Source organism: Pithys albifrons, chromosome 1 (assembly GCF_047495875.1).
Source record: "Pithys albifrons albifrons isolate INPA30051 chromosome 1, PitAlb_v1, whole genome shotgun sequence".
In the NCBI taxonomy this organism is placed as follows: Eukaryota; Metazoa; Chordata; class Aves; order Passeriformes; family Thamnophilidae; genus Pithys; species Pithys albifrons.
The window spans coordinates 77051485-77069287 of NC_092458.1; the positions used below are offsets into that span (position 1 = coordinate 77051485).

The window sequence follows — 17803 nt, forward strand, 5'->3', positions numbered from 1 at the left end:
TAGTCTTTGCTGATTAATTACGGCTCCAAACCATGCAGTGCTTCCTGCAAAGCCCAGCCCTGCCAAGGGCAGCAGATGAGGGTGGGCAGCACTGTACAAGGCCACCCTGGGGTGGTCTTGTGGTGTTAAGGAGAGCACTCTGGACTCTGAATCCCAAGGACCTGAGTTCCAGTCTCAGTGGGACCGTTCCCTGGCAGTTCAGTGCCTCCCTGCCACCCCATCCCGTCAGATCTTGGGTGCTCAGCAGGGTCAGCCCTAGTTAGTACCGGGTGCTGTGACAGTCCCGAGGACTTCACTGTCACTGTCCAAGCTTGCTCAGCCGTGGCAGATGGACCTCAGGACTTAAACGGTGGGGCCAGTTCTGCACACGCTGTGCCTCATCTGAAAAATCCACCTCACAGGCTGGAAGGGCACACCCATGTGGGGAGAGCTCTGCCCAAATCTTTGTTCGCAAAATCTGGCCATACACACATACGAGGCCACCACACCTGGGGCCATGCGGAGCAACACTGAGGATGCCAATGATGTCACAGTTCAAGGACTCTCTGGACAGTTCTCTCAGTCATATGGTTTAGTTATAGGTGCTCCTGCATGGAGCGGGGAGTTGGACTTGATGAACCTTGATGATCCTTCCAACCTGAGAACCTGTATGGTTCTGTGGGAATGTGCTGAAGCGGACACGGAGCCGGGGGCAGTGCGGGCGGGCCGGGGGTTGTGCGGCCGGGGGCTGCGCGGGTCGGGGGCCGTGTGGGCGGGCCGGGGGCAGTGCGGTCGAGGGCGCTGCAGGAGGTCCAGACCCCTCAGCCGGACCAGGAGCGCCGGCACCGCCTCCTGCCGCGTCTCCCCGTGGCTCGCCCCCGCAGGGCGCATGCGCCGCGCCGGCCGGCTCCACATCGGCGGAAGGGCGAGCAGAGCCCGGCGGGGTGATGGCCGGCGCAGGCAGGGACGAGCTGGGTGAGGCGAGCCGAGCCGTGCAGGCCGGGGCAGCGGGAGCGGCCGAGGGGCGACGGGATGGCGGCTGGCCGCGGGGCGGCGGGCAGGGGGCGTCAGCGCCGAGAGAGGCCGGCCGGCTCGGACCCCCCTCCGCTCCAGGAGGGATGGTTCGGGCCACGGGGGATGCGCTGCGGCGCTCAGCGCACCGAGGCGGGCGGGACGAACCATCCCACCTGCGGGAGGGGGGGCCGAGGGCCGAGCGGCGCCGGGGCCCCGAGCCGGGGGCGCTACCCGGGCGCGTCAGTCGCACCTGGATGGCCATCGGTGTCTTTGAGAAGGCACGGCCTCCACTGAAGTACATGGAAATACATTCTCTTTTCTGATCGAAGGACTGTGGGTTTTAAATGCGGCTGTGGGAGGGTACATAGATGTTAATCTTAGTTTTTCGGTCCGCAGCTGGACGAGATAGCTCGTAGCAGGTTTAGCTGTAAAGTGTAGCTGGGGCTGGGCTGGGCTGGGCTGGGCTGGAAATCTCATCTCAAAGCTGTGTATGCAAAATCGCAGAATGGGTGAGGTTGGAAAGTGTGATAAAGTCTCAACCTCGTAGGTTTTTAATTAAAATTTATTATATGATAAAAGCAATTTCATCATGCTGGGTACGATGGACGCAAGCATTGCTCGCCATCGCACCCTGAACACAGAGTAACTCTAACATTTATTTAGTTTCTACATACATATTCATTCGGCTCATGCATAAACATTCTAAGTACATTGTTAAGCAGTTTAGCATACACCACTATAGCTAAGTCACTTTTACAGCCCTAGTGATAACCCCACTATAAATTCAGCTCCCCTTAGATGTGGGAGAGTTTTAACTCTTCAACCTTCCTGTTACAATTTATGTGGTCTTTGACAAAGTTATAGGAGATGAAGTGATTTAACACTATCCTGTTTATCATTCCATGTGGGTGTAAGTTGGAATTTTTGTTTAATTGGCTGGCCATATGTTTTTCTCATGTCACTATAGGAGCCCCAATAACTCATTCGTTTTTACCGACACGAATCATGCTCAGACTTCTCACAAAAGGACCACAGTGGGTCATCTGGTCCAACCTCCCTTCTCAGGCAGGGCCATCCCAGAGCACATGGCACAGGATTGCATCCAGATGGAATTTGAGTACCTCCAGTGAGGAGACTCCACAGCCTCTGGTGAGTCCGTTCCAGTGCCCGTTCACCCACACAGTGAAGAAGTTCTTCCTCACCTTCAGGTGGAACTTCTGTGCATCAGTTTCTACTTGTTTCCTTTTCTCCTATTGCTCGACACCACTGAGAAGAGCCTGGCTCCATCCTCTTTGCAACCACCTTCAGATATTTATACACATTAAGGAGGTCCCCTTTCAGTCGTCTCTTCTCAAGGCTGAACAGGCCCAGCTGCCTCAGTCTTTCCTCATAAGAGAAATTATTCTTGTTGCCTTGTGCTGGAAATCTGATGATTACAGTTCCACTGTAATCTGAGGAATTCATCCTGTCCAGTGATAATGATGGGAATTGGAAGACATGCTTCAAATTGTATTGTCCCCAAGGCTGATCCATCTTGAGTGGAGAGACTGCCACTTCCCAAGAAAAGGTGGCTGAAACATATATTAGTGGGTTTTTTTCCCGCTAAGGTTCACAGGTCTGAGACCTTCTCTATCCGAACCATTAGAAAGAGAATTTGTTTATGAATTAACTGTTTAAAAATGCAGATCAACACCTTGTAAGAATTTTGAAGATTTTTACATTGTTTGGTTCTATTGAATACTTAATAAAATTAAAGTCTTACCAATGTGTCATCACTTGAGAGTGTGTTAATTGTAGAACTGTGTGGCTTGGTCTAGACAGGATAGTGGATTATTTAAGACTAGTATCTTTCTAAATAAATGATCCATTGTGGGCTGGGGTGAAAAGTGTGTGATAACTATGGAGACCTGTACTTGTGTACACTTTGGTTTAATAACTCAAGTGTTCCATTTTATGAGCCTTCTGGATTTGACAGTTAGGATGCAAAAGCAAACAGTTCTTCCTGCTTATTGAGGGGCATTATTGACTTTCAACATTTGCCTAGAAATAACCATTCTCAGGAGTAATAAATTCTACCATGAAGATGAATAAATCAACTTTATTAAGTTACAGTCTGTAATGGAGAGAAATAAATGACACAAGATAGATTTTTCCTAAGAAAAATAAAGTGGGATTCAAATATCTTGCATGAAGCATAGCTTGAAGTTCTTGTCAAATACAAGAAAAGCTAATGCTAACTTTTACTATTCTAGAAAATATTGTTTATTAGAAATTTTTAAACCAAGTGAGTTTTCCTTATTAATTTTCAATTTGGAAGATACATTCTTGTGGGAAGATTCTGTTTGTTTGTTTTTATATCTCTTATATTTAATAGGAGTTGCTGTAGTGGAAAATAAAAAGAGAGCTGGCTTGTGTTTGCTTTAATGGGGTTATCTGTTATTTCCACCTTGAACTAGGAAAATTCACAAATATTTATCCATCTGAATCAGCGTGCCCCTAGCACTGCCATCCATAGTCACTTTGTGTTGCTCCATAATTTCTTTGGAGATTGTGGAGGCGTGTGACTGAATAACGTGGCAGCTCATATGTGCTTTGTGGATAATGTTGTACTTTACAGTCAGATGTCTTCTGGAGAAATGCTGTGGAAGTTATTTGTAAACTAAAGCTTGAGTAGTGGCGAAACATTTGCTTCTTTCTGTGGTTGAAGGAGTAACTGAGTGTTATTCTGAAAATAATTAGGGACAATGTTTTCTTTGTGACTAAATTTATCTTGGGAGCCCTGATTCTGAATGCTGAATTAAAAAGCTTCTCCACAGCATTGATAAAATAAATGGATCATCTGTGAATGGACTGCAGTTGCTGGGATCACCAAGCCTCTCTTGTTGTCACAGCCATGGTTGCTGCCAGACATAGGTGTGTTTTCTGTATTGCTCTGTAGTGAAGTCTCCTTGACTGTGCCTTCTATTCATAGACTCAGTCACTGACCTTGTCCAGTGAGAAGAGCAGCTGGCCTTGGTTGGTGACAGAAGGTCTGGGTATGCCCTTTGGATGATGAATATGGCTTTCTATAGCCTGTGGGAAAATATTAACATAAACCCACATTTTAGGCTAGTGTAAAGAGGACATGGTTCTGATTTTCTCTTTTATACAGCAGTCAAACCAGCTGCTTGTTAAATTGTATCTTTATCCCAATTACAGAGGCACTGGGACACCCTCTATTTAATAAACACATTTCACAGGACTGTGAGTCTTGTGCAGTGTTCCTGGCCCTGTGGGCATGTTCTTGTGTAGGAGCTGACTGAGCAGTGAAGTATGTACAAGACCTCTTTGCCTACTGCTTTTTGCTGAGCACTTAATATAAATGTGAGGTATTGCTCCAATAAGACATGTGTGTTACTTCCTCCCATAAATGAGTAAAACCAGCTGATGTAAACAATGGTAGGTTACATCCTATCCTCCAAATCTTTTTATGCCAGATCCAGTTCATTCCATTTGCTGACACTGGCTTCAAAAATCTGAAGAGAAAAACAATGAAGCAAACAAAATCCAGATCACATGGTTAAATTGAATTCAGAAAAAGGCTTTAGATATGAGTTTGTCTGGGACGGGACGTTCTCCAAAGGAACAGTAGAAGTTTGTTCTTGGCTTTGTGTTTAATATCTCGTTAGCCTTTAACTTTCTGTGCAGCCCTGGAAAATGGTTTCATCCTTTTTGTCATTGTTTCTTCCATAAAATGAAAATCATGGAGATAAGTTTTATCCCTTGTGGTACTGCGTGGTTCAGTTCTTGGTGAAAATTAATTTCTTTGCAGAGTTTTTGAACCAAAGAATTACTCTACTGTTCTGAAAAAATGTAGAATTAATTCTGTTTAGTAACGGTTCAAAAGTTTCTTTGGTAGTATGTCTGTAAATGTCAAGATGCTGGCAAATTCTAGGAGATAAAAAGCATTCTTGAAGATACTAAACTGGAAATACTGGTCATAACAAACACTATGGATTTAATCTTGCTGTGTAACTGGTGGCTGAAATTCATCAGAGTTCTCTGAGGATACAGTGTTGACATTTATGCATTATAGTGTGAGATGTAACTGTAATGAATTGGTAATTTATCTCTCCAGTGCCTTAAGGAATCTATTTAAACATGGCAGTGGTAATTCTGGGAGAAGTTGAAATGCACTCTGTGGTGCCTTGGTTGATAGTAGCAGTACTTGCGGAGCTTTTTGGCACCCTGCTTGCCTGAGTGTTCACAGAAGAAAGCAGAAGTAATAACATATTTAAATAACTATTAAAGAGAATCAGAATACAGCATTTGATCTGAAGAGATTTTTGTGATAACACAAGGAGAAAAGAAATTCATATTAGCTGATGGAAAGACAGGGCTGAAAATTGGCTTGTGTTTTGGCTAAGTGAAAACAAAGGGGTGTGTAGAAGTAAATTTCCTCCTTCTTAGTTGTGCTGAATAATGATAATGAAAAATTTTGAGTGAGTCCTGTGGCTGAGCACTGGATTGGATCACTGATAGTGTGTTTGGATGCAGCCAGGGCAGCTTGGAGGAGCATGGACCTAAGGTTGGCTGAGGTATGCTCTGCACCAGATGCTTTATGAGACCAGCCAAACCACTTCATCTCTGGTAAAGGTATGACATGTATATGCTGTTCTTGGAGCTGGAGTTTGGATCTTAGTTAAACTGCACATACTGGACCTTTGTAGGAAGGAATCAAAATAAATGTGGGTATACTGATTTTCTGGCAGTGGCTGTGGACTTTCCAGAATAATAATTTCAGGCTAGGTCCAAGTATGCAAAGCACTTGTTCTTCTGCTTTGTGAACTCAAGCTTTCTTGCTGGGTGTGCTCTGCAGTACAAGGTTGGATCTATTAAATCTGGATATTGCACAGATCTGTATGTCACTATGAGTATGGACTGTGCAGTGGGGCACAGCCACAGTATTCCTTCCAGCAGTAGAGATCTCTTATCAAATGAAAATCCATGCTTAGAGAGTCATATGATCCAAACCACATATTATGCCCTAGTGCCTTTACTGTTAATAGATTAACATATTTTAGGCCCAAACTGTACATCAGTCATGGGATGAAGGAGGAATGGTTAGGAAAAAGGGCAATTCAAAAGCATTTCTATGACTAGAATAGAGACCAGATAGCATTGCTGGAATATTTTCTATGGTGCAGGATTTCAGAGAAACCTGTAGGAAGTATAGTTATCGCAGTGTGAGTTGATGCTGATTGCTATTACTTGTGTTTTAAAACTTATAATGGAATTTATTCTCAAATGCAGTATTACCTTAGAATAGAATCAGTAAACTGACAGCCTTAGTGTACAGATTGGAAACGGATATTCTGGGGTCCAATTTAAGCAATTTCTGAGAACATGGGTGACTAGTTGACAGTAAGTTAGATGATTAGCAGAGCTGGCATAGGGATGACAATAACCTCTAGATGACTAGACAGCTTTAGGCATGGGCAGGTGAGTTTTCAGAAGAAAAATTGCTTGTCTTAGAAAAATTCTTATTATTTAAAGGATGAGGGAAATGCTTGAGTATGTCTAAATCCACTACGTTTGGGATCAAAAGATGGGTGAGGAAGTTGGGAGAAAAATAAAATGGGATGTATAAAATATTCAGAGTCTTCTGAGTGTCATCTGGTTGCATGGTAAATGGTGTAGATGTATTTATATATCAAATGTTCCAGTCTCAGGCTGTAATGGAAGAAGAAAATGTTACTTTTCCCCTTTGACCGAGCAGTTGCTGATAGTCACCAGATCTGTTAGTCCTAAGGGTTATTCTGGTCCCCTCATACTGCTAAATAGGAACCATATTTACTGCATGTTGTCATTGTTGTTTAGCATTACAAACAGCATCCTACAAAATGTGATGGAGACAAAACTGGTAAAATGGTTTGATTATTATTTCTTTCATAGGTAGTTGAATTTCATGTGATCACAGACTTTACACACTTGTAGTTTGGCTTGTTCCTAAGGAAAACTCTTCAGATTCTGAGTTTAGAATCAATCCTAATCAATTGCCCAGTGGGTGAAACTTCCAGCTCTCTCTGACCCCTGGAATGATAAACTTTTACTCCACAACTGGAGTGTGTAGGTTTTTGTGGGCATTGAATGAGCCCACCAGGGATTCAGAGCTGAGAGGATTGTTGTAGCATCCTCAAGAACTAGTCAGCACAGTGCTGTGGGAGCAGAGGGAAGGAACTTTGCTGATCCTTCTTTTGATCAATTCATAGACTATATGTCATGTTGTGAACATGATTAAGTCTATCTTGACTTCTATAATTAGAGTATCACTGAGTATAAATTTGCTCTACAGTGTACTTACTGGATGAGTCTCTGACCTCTGATTTTTGCTGTCAACTGACCATCTTTGCTTCTGTCAAGTGCTTTCATTACTGGCTTTCAACTTTACTGACATGAAATTCAGATGACCTTTTGGTGTTTTCAGGAGAGTTTGAGCTATATGCTTTTAATTTTAATGACTTGGATAAGCTGCCTTCTGCTTTGTAGAATTTTTACACTTCTTCTACAGTTTTTCTTTAGAAGTTCCTCTTGCTTAGCATTGGCTTTAGTGCCCTGCTGTGGCTTAGACATCTTTAAGGTTTTATAGAAACCTTAATGATTTGTTGAATGTCTGTGGTGAGTTGAGGCTGGCTAGATCCTGGGTGCCCACCAAAGCCACTCTATCACTCCTCTCCTCAGCTGGACTGAAGAGAGAAAATATAACAAAAGGCTTGTGTATCGAGATAAGGACAGGGAGAGATCACTCACCAAATACTGTTATGAGCAAAACAGAGTTGACTTCAGGAAACTAATTGAATTTCTTATTAATCAAATCAGAGTAGGGTTATAAGAAAGAGGAAGGAGTCTAAAAAAAAAGTCTCCCCATCCCTTCCTTCTTCCCACTTCAAACTTCACTCAGGATTTGTCTACTTCCTCCAGTCCAGTGGTGCAGGGAGATGAAGACTGGAAGCTGCGATCAGTTCATCACACATTGTCTCTCCTGCTCCTTCATCCTCAGGGAGAGAACTTCTTACATTCTTCCTCTGCTCCAGTGGAGGTCCCTCCCAAGGGAGACAGTCCTCTGTGATTCGCAGGTCTTCCATGGGAACACAAGTTCTACCAGCAAACCTGCTCCAGCTTGGGCTGCTCTCTCCGTGGGGCCACAGGTCCTGCCTGGAGCCTGCTCCAGCAAGGGCTTCCCTTGAGGTCATAGCCTCCTTTGGGCATCCACCTGCTCCACTGTGAGGTCCTCCACAGGCTGCAGGTGGGTCTCTGCATCCCCACTGATCTCCATGGACTGCACAGGCACAACTTTGTCATCATGATTTGCACCATGGGCTGCACAGGAATCTCTGCTCCAGTGCCTGGGACACCTCCTCCCCCTCCTTCTTTACTGATCTTGGGGTCTGCAGAGCTGCTTTTCTCACATATTCTCACTTTTGTCTCTGACTGTAGTGCTCAGCAGTGTTTTCCCCCTTTTAACTGTTATTCCAGAGGTGGTGCCACCATCACTGTTGGGCTCAGCCTTGGCCAGTGGCAGATCCACCTTGGAGCTGGCTGGCACTAGCTTTGTCGACATGGGAGGAGCTTCCAGCAGCTTCTCACAGAAGGCACCCCTTGCCACCGAAACCTTGCTACACAAATCCAATACAATGGCTACTTTTCAGTACATTCTGTATTTCCTGTCTGGTTTTGTGCATGTATCTTGTTTTCAAATTAAGAGGTTATTTTTATCAGATGGACTACAATGACTCCCCAAAATAAAACTTGTCTTTGGCATATTCATATGCTTTTATATACTTTAGAGATGTCAGTTGCCTGTACCTTCTTTTAAATGTATCTGCAGACTCACAGGTGTTGCAGATTTCACAGGTATTCTATTAGTATCCATGTTTTTCTTACAACATAAATAAGCTTAGTATAGTTTAGGTATTTAGTGTTGACTCAGTTTATGAATATTTTTGCTTGCTGAATGGTGAAGCATGTTTTAATGTAGCTAATGTCTTTCATGGTATTCTTCAGTATTTTCAGAGTTCTGTAAACTATGTGATAATTCAGTAAGGTGTGCTCTTGCTCACTTAGAATCATTAAGGTTGGAAACTGAGATCACTTAGTCCATCTGTTACTCTGACACCACCATTTTTTTTCTTTTTTTGGGGGGGGTAATAGAAAATGTTGAAGTCTCAGGGATTTCTCTTTTTTTTTTTTCTGGTGAAAGTTGTGGAAGTTGAGACTTACTCAGCATGGTTGATAGGCAAATGTAGGGTAAATGATCTTTTTGCTCTTGGCAGGATTTTCTTTACTTAACTGTAGTAGTTTCAAAAGTTACAATTTGCTCAACATGAAACTGGCGTAAGCTTTTAGTTTTGCCTGAAAGGCGATTTTATTCACTACTGACTCCTCGCCTTTGCTTGGTGCTGTTATTTAGCTGGAAGTTTATGCAAATTTAAAAGGTTCATGAAATTGCAGCTTTCAAAGCATGCAGCCTGATTGCTTTATTTTGGTTCTTTCTGCAGTGAATGGTGACATCCTCTGTGGTACCTGGTTTACCTGTCCATTTGAGGATGAGATGACTTGGGGTGTGCACTTGCTCACCACTGATAAGCGTAGACTAAGTGCTTAATTTTGCAGTAGCTAACAGTGTATAAGATAAATCTCATTCTTTTGTGAAAATAGGTGACTTTTCTGTTTTACTTTATGTCGTATTAGCTTGCAAAAGCATCTAAACCATTGGCATTTCCGTGATTAAAAGTAGGTTTTCTTAATAAAAAACTGTAGTGTTTGGCCATAATAATAGTAATGCAAATAATGAGATGGTGTACCATTTTAAAGAGAGAGAATATCCTGTGCAAACTTGTGCTGTATGTGTCTGTTTAGATCAGCTTTCTGGTTAGGAACAAGGTAAACCTTGTGGCTTTGGAAGTTTGAGTCATGTTTTACATCTGAATCCTATTTGTTTCTAATGCTAATGTAGTGTTAACTCTGTTGCACAGGCATGGAAGTAATGAAGCCTTTAATTGATGAGGAAGACTCAGATGGCATCTCAGATGAAGAACATGAAAACAATTTCCTGCCAGTTAAGGCGCATTACCAGCTTGCTGATAAAGAAGGCATTACGTATGTGTTACTCTTAAGTATCAACTTCTTTAAATTTGTTGCCCCTGATTTGTTTCTTGTGAGCAATTTGCAGAACTGTGAAGAGATTTTCTTGCACCTGCGCAACAGTTTCGTGGTTACACGTCAGGGCTTTACATAGTTCTGCCAAAAAGCAGACTATTCTGAGTAGGTTCTGTGTTCTTTGGAAGGTAACAACATACTGGCTGCAAAATGTTCCAAGGTGCCTGTTTGTAAAGTGTTTGGATTACTCAAAATCCAAACATTGTTTAAAAAAGGTTTTGAGAAGACTCTGGAGATAATCTATTTCTGAAAATTTAATTAGAAAAGCTTGCAAAGGTTTGGTTTTTGGCTTTTTTTTTGTTTTTTTCTTTTTATAAAGCTTTGGCTGTCAGACTTGTGATTTGCAGCTGATAATCGTTGTGTATGTTATTGATTCTAAAATAACATCGATGAAAATTGGTAATTTTGACTCTGAGGCAAAAGACCAATAAAAGTGTACAGAAAATAACATTTCACTAGCTGGAGTTAGGAACTGAAGATCAGACTTGTGCATTCTATTTGAGGGTGCTCACATATAAAGATGAATAAGAACATTATTTAAATGCACCTACTTTAGCTGGACGATCACAAAATATGAATTAAGCTCAAAATTTATTGCTTTATTATTAAAGGGCAGAGGGTTTGGTTTTATTTTTGCCATCTCAGTGTACTTCTAATGCAACATTTTACCCTCAGGTTTATACAAACACTTACTCACCTCCTCAAGGGAAACATTGGAACTGGGCTTCTTGGTCTTCCACTTGCAATAAAAAATGCTGGCATTGTGGTAAGAATTCACTTGTTTTTTCATAGACTAGGAAAAATACCTAGAATGATTTACAGATGTATGTCCTGAAAAACTAAAATCTTGATACTTTTTATTTGCCAGTGCAATCTTAAGAGAGTTATGTTGGTTTTCCTCTTTAGTCTGGTGAAATTAGTATGCAAGATTAAAGTTTTTATTATTTAAAAAGATGTTACTACTTCACCCTGAAGACTTTATTGCATGAATTGTGGTTTTGCTTGCCAAAGTGTTTTTCTGGTTAAAACAACAAGTTTGCCAGAAAAAGGAAATATTTTATTTACTTAGACTCCTAAGATGTTTCATGGGAATTGTTGTTATTCAATTGTCTTTGTACAGACTTCTCTAGAAACAGATTGTATGTCCCAGGATGCAACATCAGCTTGTTAAATCAATCTAGTGTTTTGGCAGAAATAGACTGACACAGGTTGTTCATACCAGGTAACAAACAATGCATTTCCTAGGGCAGGATAAATTCAGTCAAGTGAAATTTTTCCCTTATACCTGAATAATCCTGTAATTCTATAGTACAGGATGTTCAGTTTAAGAATGAAAGTTACATGTGAAAAGCAGGTTCCTTCTGTGAAAACTTTTGGTCAAAGTTCCACTCTGAAACAAATTATTTAATTGGAGAATTTTCCATAAGTTGTAGCTTTTACTTCATTGCCTGTTTAAAGTGGTTCAAACCACTGTTTTGAATTGTGCAGTATATGCAGTCCTCTCTTGACAAACTTTCCTGGCAAATGAAGCAGTTAGAGGAGTGCAGTTGTTTGTGTTCATTTGGTACTTATGGCTTGGTCTCCCCTGAACAGCCATGTCTCAGGGAGAGAATTGAAAGTAAGGAATGCTGTGAAACATCTGCAGCAGAAACATCTGCAGCAACCCCCTGCTGAGAGGGGGAAAAAAAGCCAGTTGCACTAAATTTTTAATGATTACTTTATTTGCTACTCTGTGAATTTTTTTTGTGTAAAAATTTTTCCCCAGAATATTTTCATGAAAAATTCTGTTTATCTCCTGTATCCTCCCCTTTTTTTTACATATCAGGTTGGACCAATCAGCCTTGTGTTCATAGGAGTCGTATCAGTTCACTGTATGCACATCTTGGTGCGTTGCAGCCACTGTCTATGTCAGAGGTAAATGTGGAACTACTCGTTCAGTTGCCTGAATTTTCAGTATTTTCTTTCTTCATTCCTCCTTTCTGTTTGTGGTGTTTGGCCTTCAGAATGTCCTGATGCTGTACCAGTTTCTTCTGTCAGTTTAGAATCTTCTTCTTGTGTGACACAACCTCAAATTCTGACTGTGCACCTATAAATGATGGGTATGCTTTGTGCAATGCATTGAACAAATACTTGTTCTCTGTTCATACACAAAATGAAATTGGTTTAATGTGTTCCCCAGTTGCTAGCAAATAATCAGTTTTAATTACTTGTTTTCAGTCTGCTAGTCTTTCCTTTTATTCAAAGCTTTCTTCATAGCTTCTGAATCTTCAGAGCTTTGAAAAATGTATAATTTATAAATAGCCAGTTTATAAGTACTTTATAGAAACAAAAGATAAACTATGAGATGCTATTAATGTCTTCCATGATATAAGAGTTCTGTCTCTTTGTATTGTGACAACGTGATTCTTTGATATTGTAGTGCTGAAGGAATGTGTTAAAATGAGGCTAGTGAGCAGATAAACACTAAATACTCCTCCAAGTGAGTTGTGCAATACTAGGGGGAAACTGTTATTCAGACTGAGAGAGCATTTTGATTAATAGTGACTTTTATTAAACGCTATTATCTTGTTGTCAGGTGTTAAAGAGAAGCAGCGGGAGGGTCTCATGTTTAAAAAGTGAAGGTTTTGAACTGAATAGAATTGCAAAACTCTTCATGTCCCTGTAGCTGGAAAATCTGTTTTATCACATTAATGACATTGTATTTTGAATGGACCCTGTCACTCCTGAATTCTTCACTTCTTCCACCATAGTTTTGAGTGGTCTTTGAAGACGATCACTGAAATAAGATCATTGAATCAATTGCAACTGCTTATGCAGGAAGAGATGGTGAATCCTATTCAAGTTGTTTGTGACTTTTAGATTTGATATTAATTTCTCAAGCTTATATTTTAAGAATTGATTTTGGATTAATTTGTCAAAAAACCCTTGTTCTGTAAGAAACTCATTTAATACTATTGAACTGGGGGAAACAACCTTGTGTTTCACGTGCTTGAAAAGCACTAAATAATATCCCTTGCAGGGGTAAAGAAGCCCAAACCATACCCTCTGAAATTCAGCAGCAGCAGAATGTTGCTACATGTGATAACTTCTTATAATCACGGGAGACTAACAGCATTTTCAAGGTAGGGCTCTAGGCTTTTATAGTTTTTAGTAACTCATTCTTTTTTTCACTTTTTGATTTCAGGATTAAAAAGTCCTCACTGGGATATAGTGATACCGTTAGTTATGCCATGGAATTGGGGCCCCTGACTGCTCTTCAGAAACGTGCTGCTTGGGGCCGGTAAGTCTGAATTAGAATTTAATCCTATAAATTCATTATTGAAAGTTAATGGCTACATTTGGAATGATGAGGAGAATTTCTTTTCACTAAGATGTTACCTTCCTTAAGAATGCTTTTATGCAGTGCTATTTGTTATTTCCTGCTGCCGGCTGGCAGTGGTGACATGGGAGGATGTCTGTCTCTATTAGGCATCTCAGTTTTCATGTCTACAGGAGCTGTGAAGAAAAAGAATTCTGTTTAGTAATACAGGAAGCATTGTGTTATTACCAAAAATGCATTCTATATTGTCTTATGTTGTGAAGTAGTTTAAGTTTTCGTTCTTTTACTGGCATTTCTCTGCATCACAGTTCACTCTTAAGTAGGTTCACACTGCAGATGATAATTACTTTAATGTGTTTATTCAGAAAGGAAACAAAGTGATTCTTTGATTCCTGTTTAAATATAACATACAAATAATGGAGAAATATGTACTGTTTTTTGTAATAGTGGCATGAAGATATTAATAGCTTGATGTCTCTGTTAAAAACTTTATCCCACTTTTAAAAATTACTATTATTTTTTATTTGTCATTTGTTACTCCATAGCTGTTTGTGGAGTTTCTGCTATGACTGCACAATAGTGAAATTGTGAATAGGGAAACAGACATGTTGCTCAACGTTACTTTAAAATGCTTTTTACCTCACTTGTGGAAGAATTTTTTTTTGTTCCTATTATTTTCAAGGATGTAGCATCTTGCATCAGAGGTTTTGGCTATTTGTTTAAAGTAAGAAAAAGGTGAGCTAGTTCTTTTAAGATCTTTTGTGATGATTTCATAGGAATGGAGTAGAGCTCAATTAGAGGGAAAATTGGTTTATACTGATATATAATGGAAATTCTCTATTGCACCGAAGAGTTAAAAGCCACAAACAGCAATTGGATCTCCACAGATGCCTTACTGCAGCAAATCCATTCTCTGAGGCAGGTCTCTGCTGTTTGCTTGACTCAAGCAGAGCTTCATTACACTGTGTCTTCAGGCCACCATTGTGTGTTACTTTTTTTTTTCCAAAACAATCTGAACCATAGTTTAGTGTTTTTTCTGTGATAAACAGTGTCTGAATGTGTCTTTGGATACATTGACCTAGACGTGCCTGGTAAGATGTGAAAGTGTTTTCTTGAGTTAATGCAGCTTATATGTCTTAGAGTATATACATATATATATATATATATGGTGCCGGTGGAAAGCTGCTGTGTTAGGGGCCAAAGGATGCCAGCAGAATTTATATGTGCATCAAATATGTATGTCTGTTGTTATTATTTGCACCACATTTTTAAGGCTTTGTATTTCATTTTATGCCACTTTACAATATGTTGAGCTCCTTTTTTGTTTGAGAAACTGATGCCTACTTAGTGTTACTTAAAAAACACCCACATACAAAGCCCACCCTGTTTTGCTGTAAGAGAAGCATGGATTGCAGTAGTTGTGAGATTAATGTGGCATTTGAGTCTGGCATTTTGACTATTGTGAAAAGCAGTAATTGCATATTAGGTAGCAATGGGTTAATTATTAGAGTCTTAAGTATAATGTATGTTTGTTTTTTCTCCCTCAGGTGTATTGTGGACTTTTTCTTAGTGATAACACAGCTGGGATTTTGTGGCGTTTATGTTGTGTTCTTGGCAGAAAATGTGAAACAAGTGAGTAATGTTGCCATATGGAAGCAGTTATGTGTTTAGATTAATTTTTCTTCACTTTTATTTCCTGTCCCTATAAAGCTTTTGGTAAATAGGAGCAGTGTGCAAAGTGAACGGAATTCAGATCTTGTGAAAGCGTTTATTGCTTTCTACCTTGTTTGTTGAATTTAAAACTTTTTTGTGGACATGATAGAAGGTAGGCTATGATAATGGATCTAGGAGCCAGTTGTCCCTGTTGGTTTTTTTTTTCCCTAGAGCTTCTGCTGACACCCTTTTTTCCCTGCAACTTCCTGGGCATATTTTACCCTTTTCATGTCACTGGAATATTTCTTTGATTCTTTTTTAGTCCCTTCCATTCACAGAATCCACTGTATCTAATCCAATCCTGATTTTTGTTCCTAAAAATGCTTGGTGTTGAAATTTCTACAGCCTCCTCAGTAGTCGGTTCCAGTGCTTTCTTATCTGTTAGACAGCTGTTTCTTTGTAGAAGCTAAAAATTTCTTATTGATGTTGCAAGTCTTTTATTTCATATTCTAACTTCAGTAGTTTATTCTTTTCTATTTGATACCATTTATATTTTTGAATATTGTTATCCTGTCTCCATTCTGTCTAATATTTAACAGAGGAGAGACATGATAGAATCTCGTAACTGGTTTTGCTTTTCTGTGAATGCTTTGCAGTTGGTCACATCTTTTTTTTCCAGTTTTATCCCTGAAGTTGGTTAAATCAGCTAAAAATTGCATGAGTCATCACAACTAGATATGCCTATACGCTTCCCAAGCAGCTCCAAACCTTTCAATAAAATCCAACTATCCCTTTTCTTCCCCACAATCATCCATCACTGAGAAAAGGAAACAAAACTATGGGTAGCACTTTCATGACAGCTGCTCCTGGTTTCATTCATGTGTTTTGTCTCTTGTTTTCCAGTCTTCTAAGCTCTTTCTCATAGGTGGAGATTCTTCTGTTGATGGCGTCCCTGATGTGTGTTGGTCCTTCCTGTTTGCATCCTCAGCATCTGCAGGCAGCAGTTTGTGTGTCTGAGCAGGTGATCTGTGGAAGGAAGGAAGGTCAGCCAGCACAGGTTGGATGCTCAAACACAGCTTGTAGTGCTCTGTCCTCCATGGGCTTTTTAAGATGCAAAGAATCTCCCAATGTACTCCACTATGTTTCCTGCTCATGAGATTATGTTTCATCATTTGACATAAAGCTAATGAGGATGAATCTGGACCTGTGTCTGCAGAAGCACTGGTGAGGCCACACCTCGAGTACTGTGTCCAGTTCTGGGGCCCTCACTTTAGGAAAGACACCGAGGTGCTGGAGTGTGTCCAGAGAAGGGCAATGGAGCTGATGGAGAGTCTGGAGCACAAGTCTTATGAGGAGCAGCTGAGGGAGCTGAGGTTGTTTAGCCTGGAGAAAAGGAGGCTCAGGTGGAACCAGATGATTCTCTACAACTACCTGAAAGGAGGTTGTAATGAGGTGGGAGTTGGTCTGTTCTCCCAGGCAACTAACAACAGGATGAGTGGATGTAGCCTCAAACTTCACCAGGGGAGGTTCAGGTAGGACAGCAGGAAGAATTTCTTCATGGAAGGGGTTGTTAAGCATTTGAGTGGACTGCCCAGGTAGGTGGTGGAGTCACTGTCTGTGGAGGTGTTCTAGAAACAACCGTATGGGGCACTTAGACCTGTGGTCTAGTTGACAAGTTGTTGATGGTCAAAGGTTGGACTTGATGATCTTGGAGGTCTTTTCCAGCCTAAAGAATTCTGTGATTCTATGAATGCTCCTGTGATTAGTGAAGTGAGTGAGGAGTAAGGTATGGTAGGTTACTGAGCATTAATCATTCATATGGATTCTTTTTCTACTCAGAAGCTGGACCACAGGTGTTTTGGCATAGCTTACTTTACTTTAATTAGGAAGCAAAGTGTCCACTTGAGGAGTTAGTGCATTGAAGACAGTATGGGGCTTTTTCATTCCCTTGTAGATGAGTATTTATATTGTGTTTAAAAAGTGTTCCAAAGTCTATAAATGAAGATCCTGTCGAGATGAATTTGTGTATTTGGAACCTGGATACCCCTTAATTTGTGTCTTGGGAAAAAAAAAAGTAAAAATCTAGCCTTAAAACTACAATCCTACTGTCTGAATCTGTCTCTGCCTAAAAATCCTCTGATGTCCTTTTCCTGGCCTTCTGAAGTGAGATTTTTATTGCAATAAATTTTTCTTTGCAATGTCAATTAAACCTTTCCTATCAAATATGTATCTTGTTAACCAGTTCTTATATATGTGTTGTGACCTTGAGCAAAACATGAGATTGAGCACTTGCTGACCTTGGCTTTTGTAAATACAGAAAAAAATCTGCAATGTTTTTCAGCAAACTTGTTGCTGTTTATTGAGGAAGAGTTGAAAGCTCTTACAGAAAAGCAGGCACTGCAAAAGCAGTAGCTGCAGACACCCATAACATGGATGCTATGAATGGATTAAAGTCATTAGCAAGTCGGGAGTTCCACTTCCAAATGCATTTGATTTAGGCTGCCCTGTGCTTACTCTTGTGGGAGGAAGACGGAAGTCTGGTTTCTTCCTGGCAACTTTCGATTGCAGAAATATGTCCTGTAGAGGGCACCAAAGAACGCAAATCGGGACAGCCTTAAAATCTGTTATTATTTGAGGTAG

The 17803-nt window shown here is 40.6% G+C and overlaps 1 protein-coding gene across 2 annotated transcripts in view; it reads left to right on the forward strand.

Annotated features, from left to right (window-relative positions):
- The first annotated feature begins 885 nt into the window (after window positions 1-885).
- SLC36A4 (solute carrier family 36 member 4) overlaps window positions 886-17803 on the forward strand; it is a 93913-nt gene continuing 76995 nt past the window's right edge. For both annotated transcript variants that reach the window (XM_071555881.1, XM_071555890.1), the window contains exons 1-6: window positions 886-954; window positions 10008-10131; window positions 10867-10957; window positions 12017-12105; window positions 13376-13471; window positions 15058-15142. In XM_071555881.1, coding sequence (XP_071411982.1) covers window positions 927-954; window positions 10008-10131; window positions 10867-10957; window positions 12017-12105; window positions 13376-13471; window positions 15058-15142 — 513 coding nt within the window. In that variant the 5' untranslated portion in view covers window positions 886-926. The remainder of the gene's footprint in view (window positions 955-10007; window positions 10132-10866; window positions 10958-12016; window positions 12106-13375; window positions 13472-15057; window positions 15143-17803) is intronic.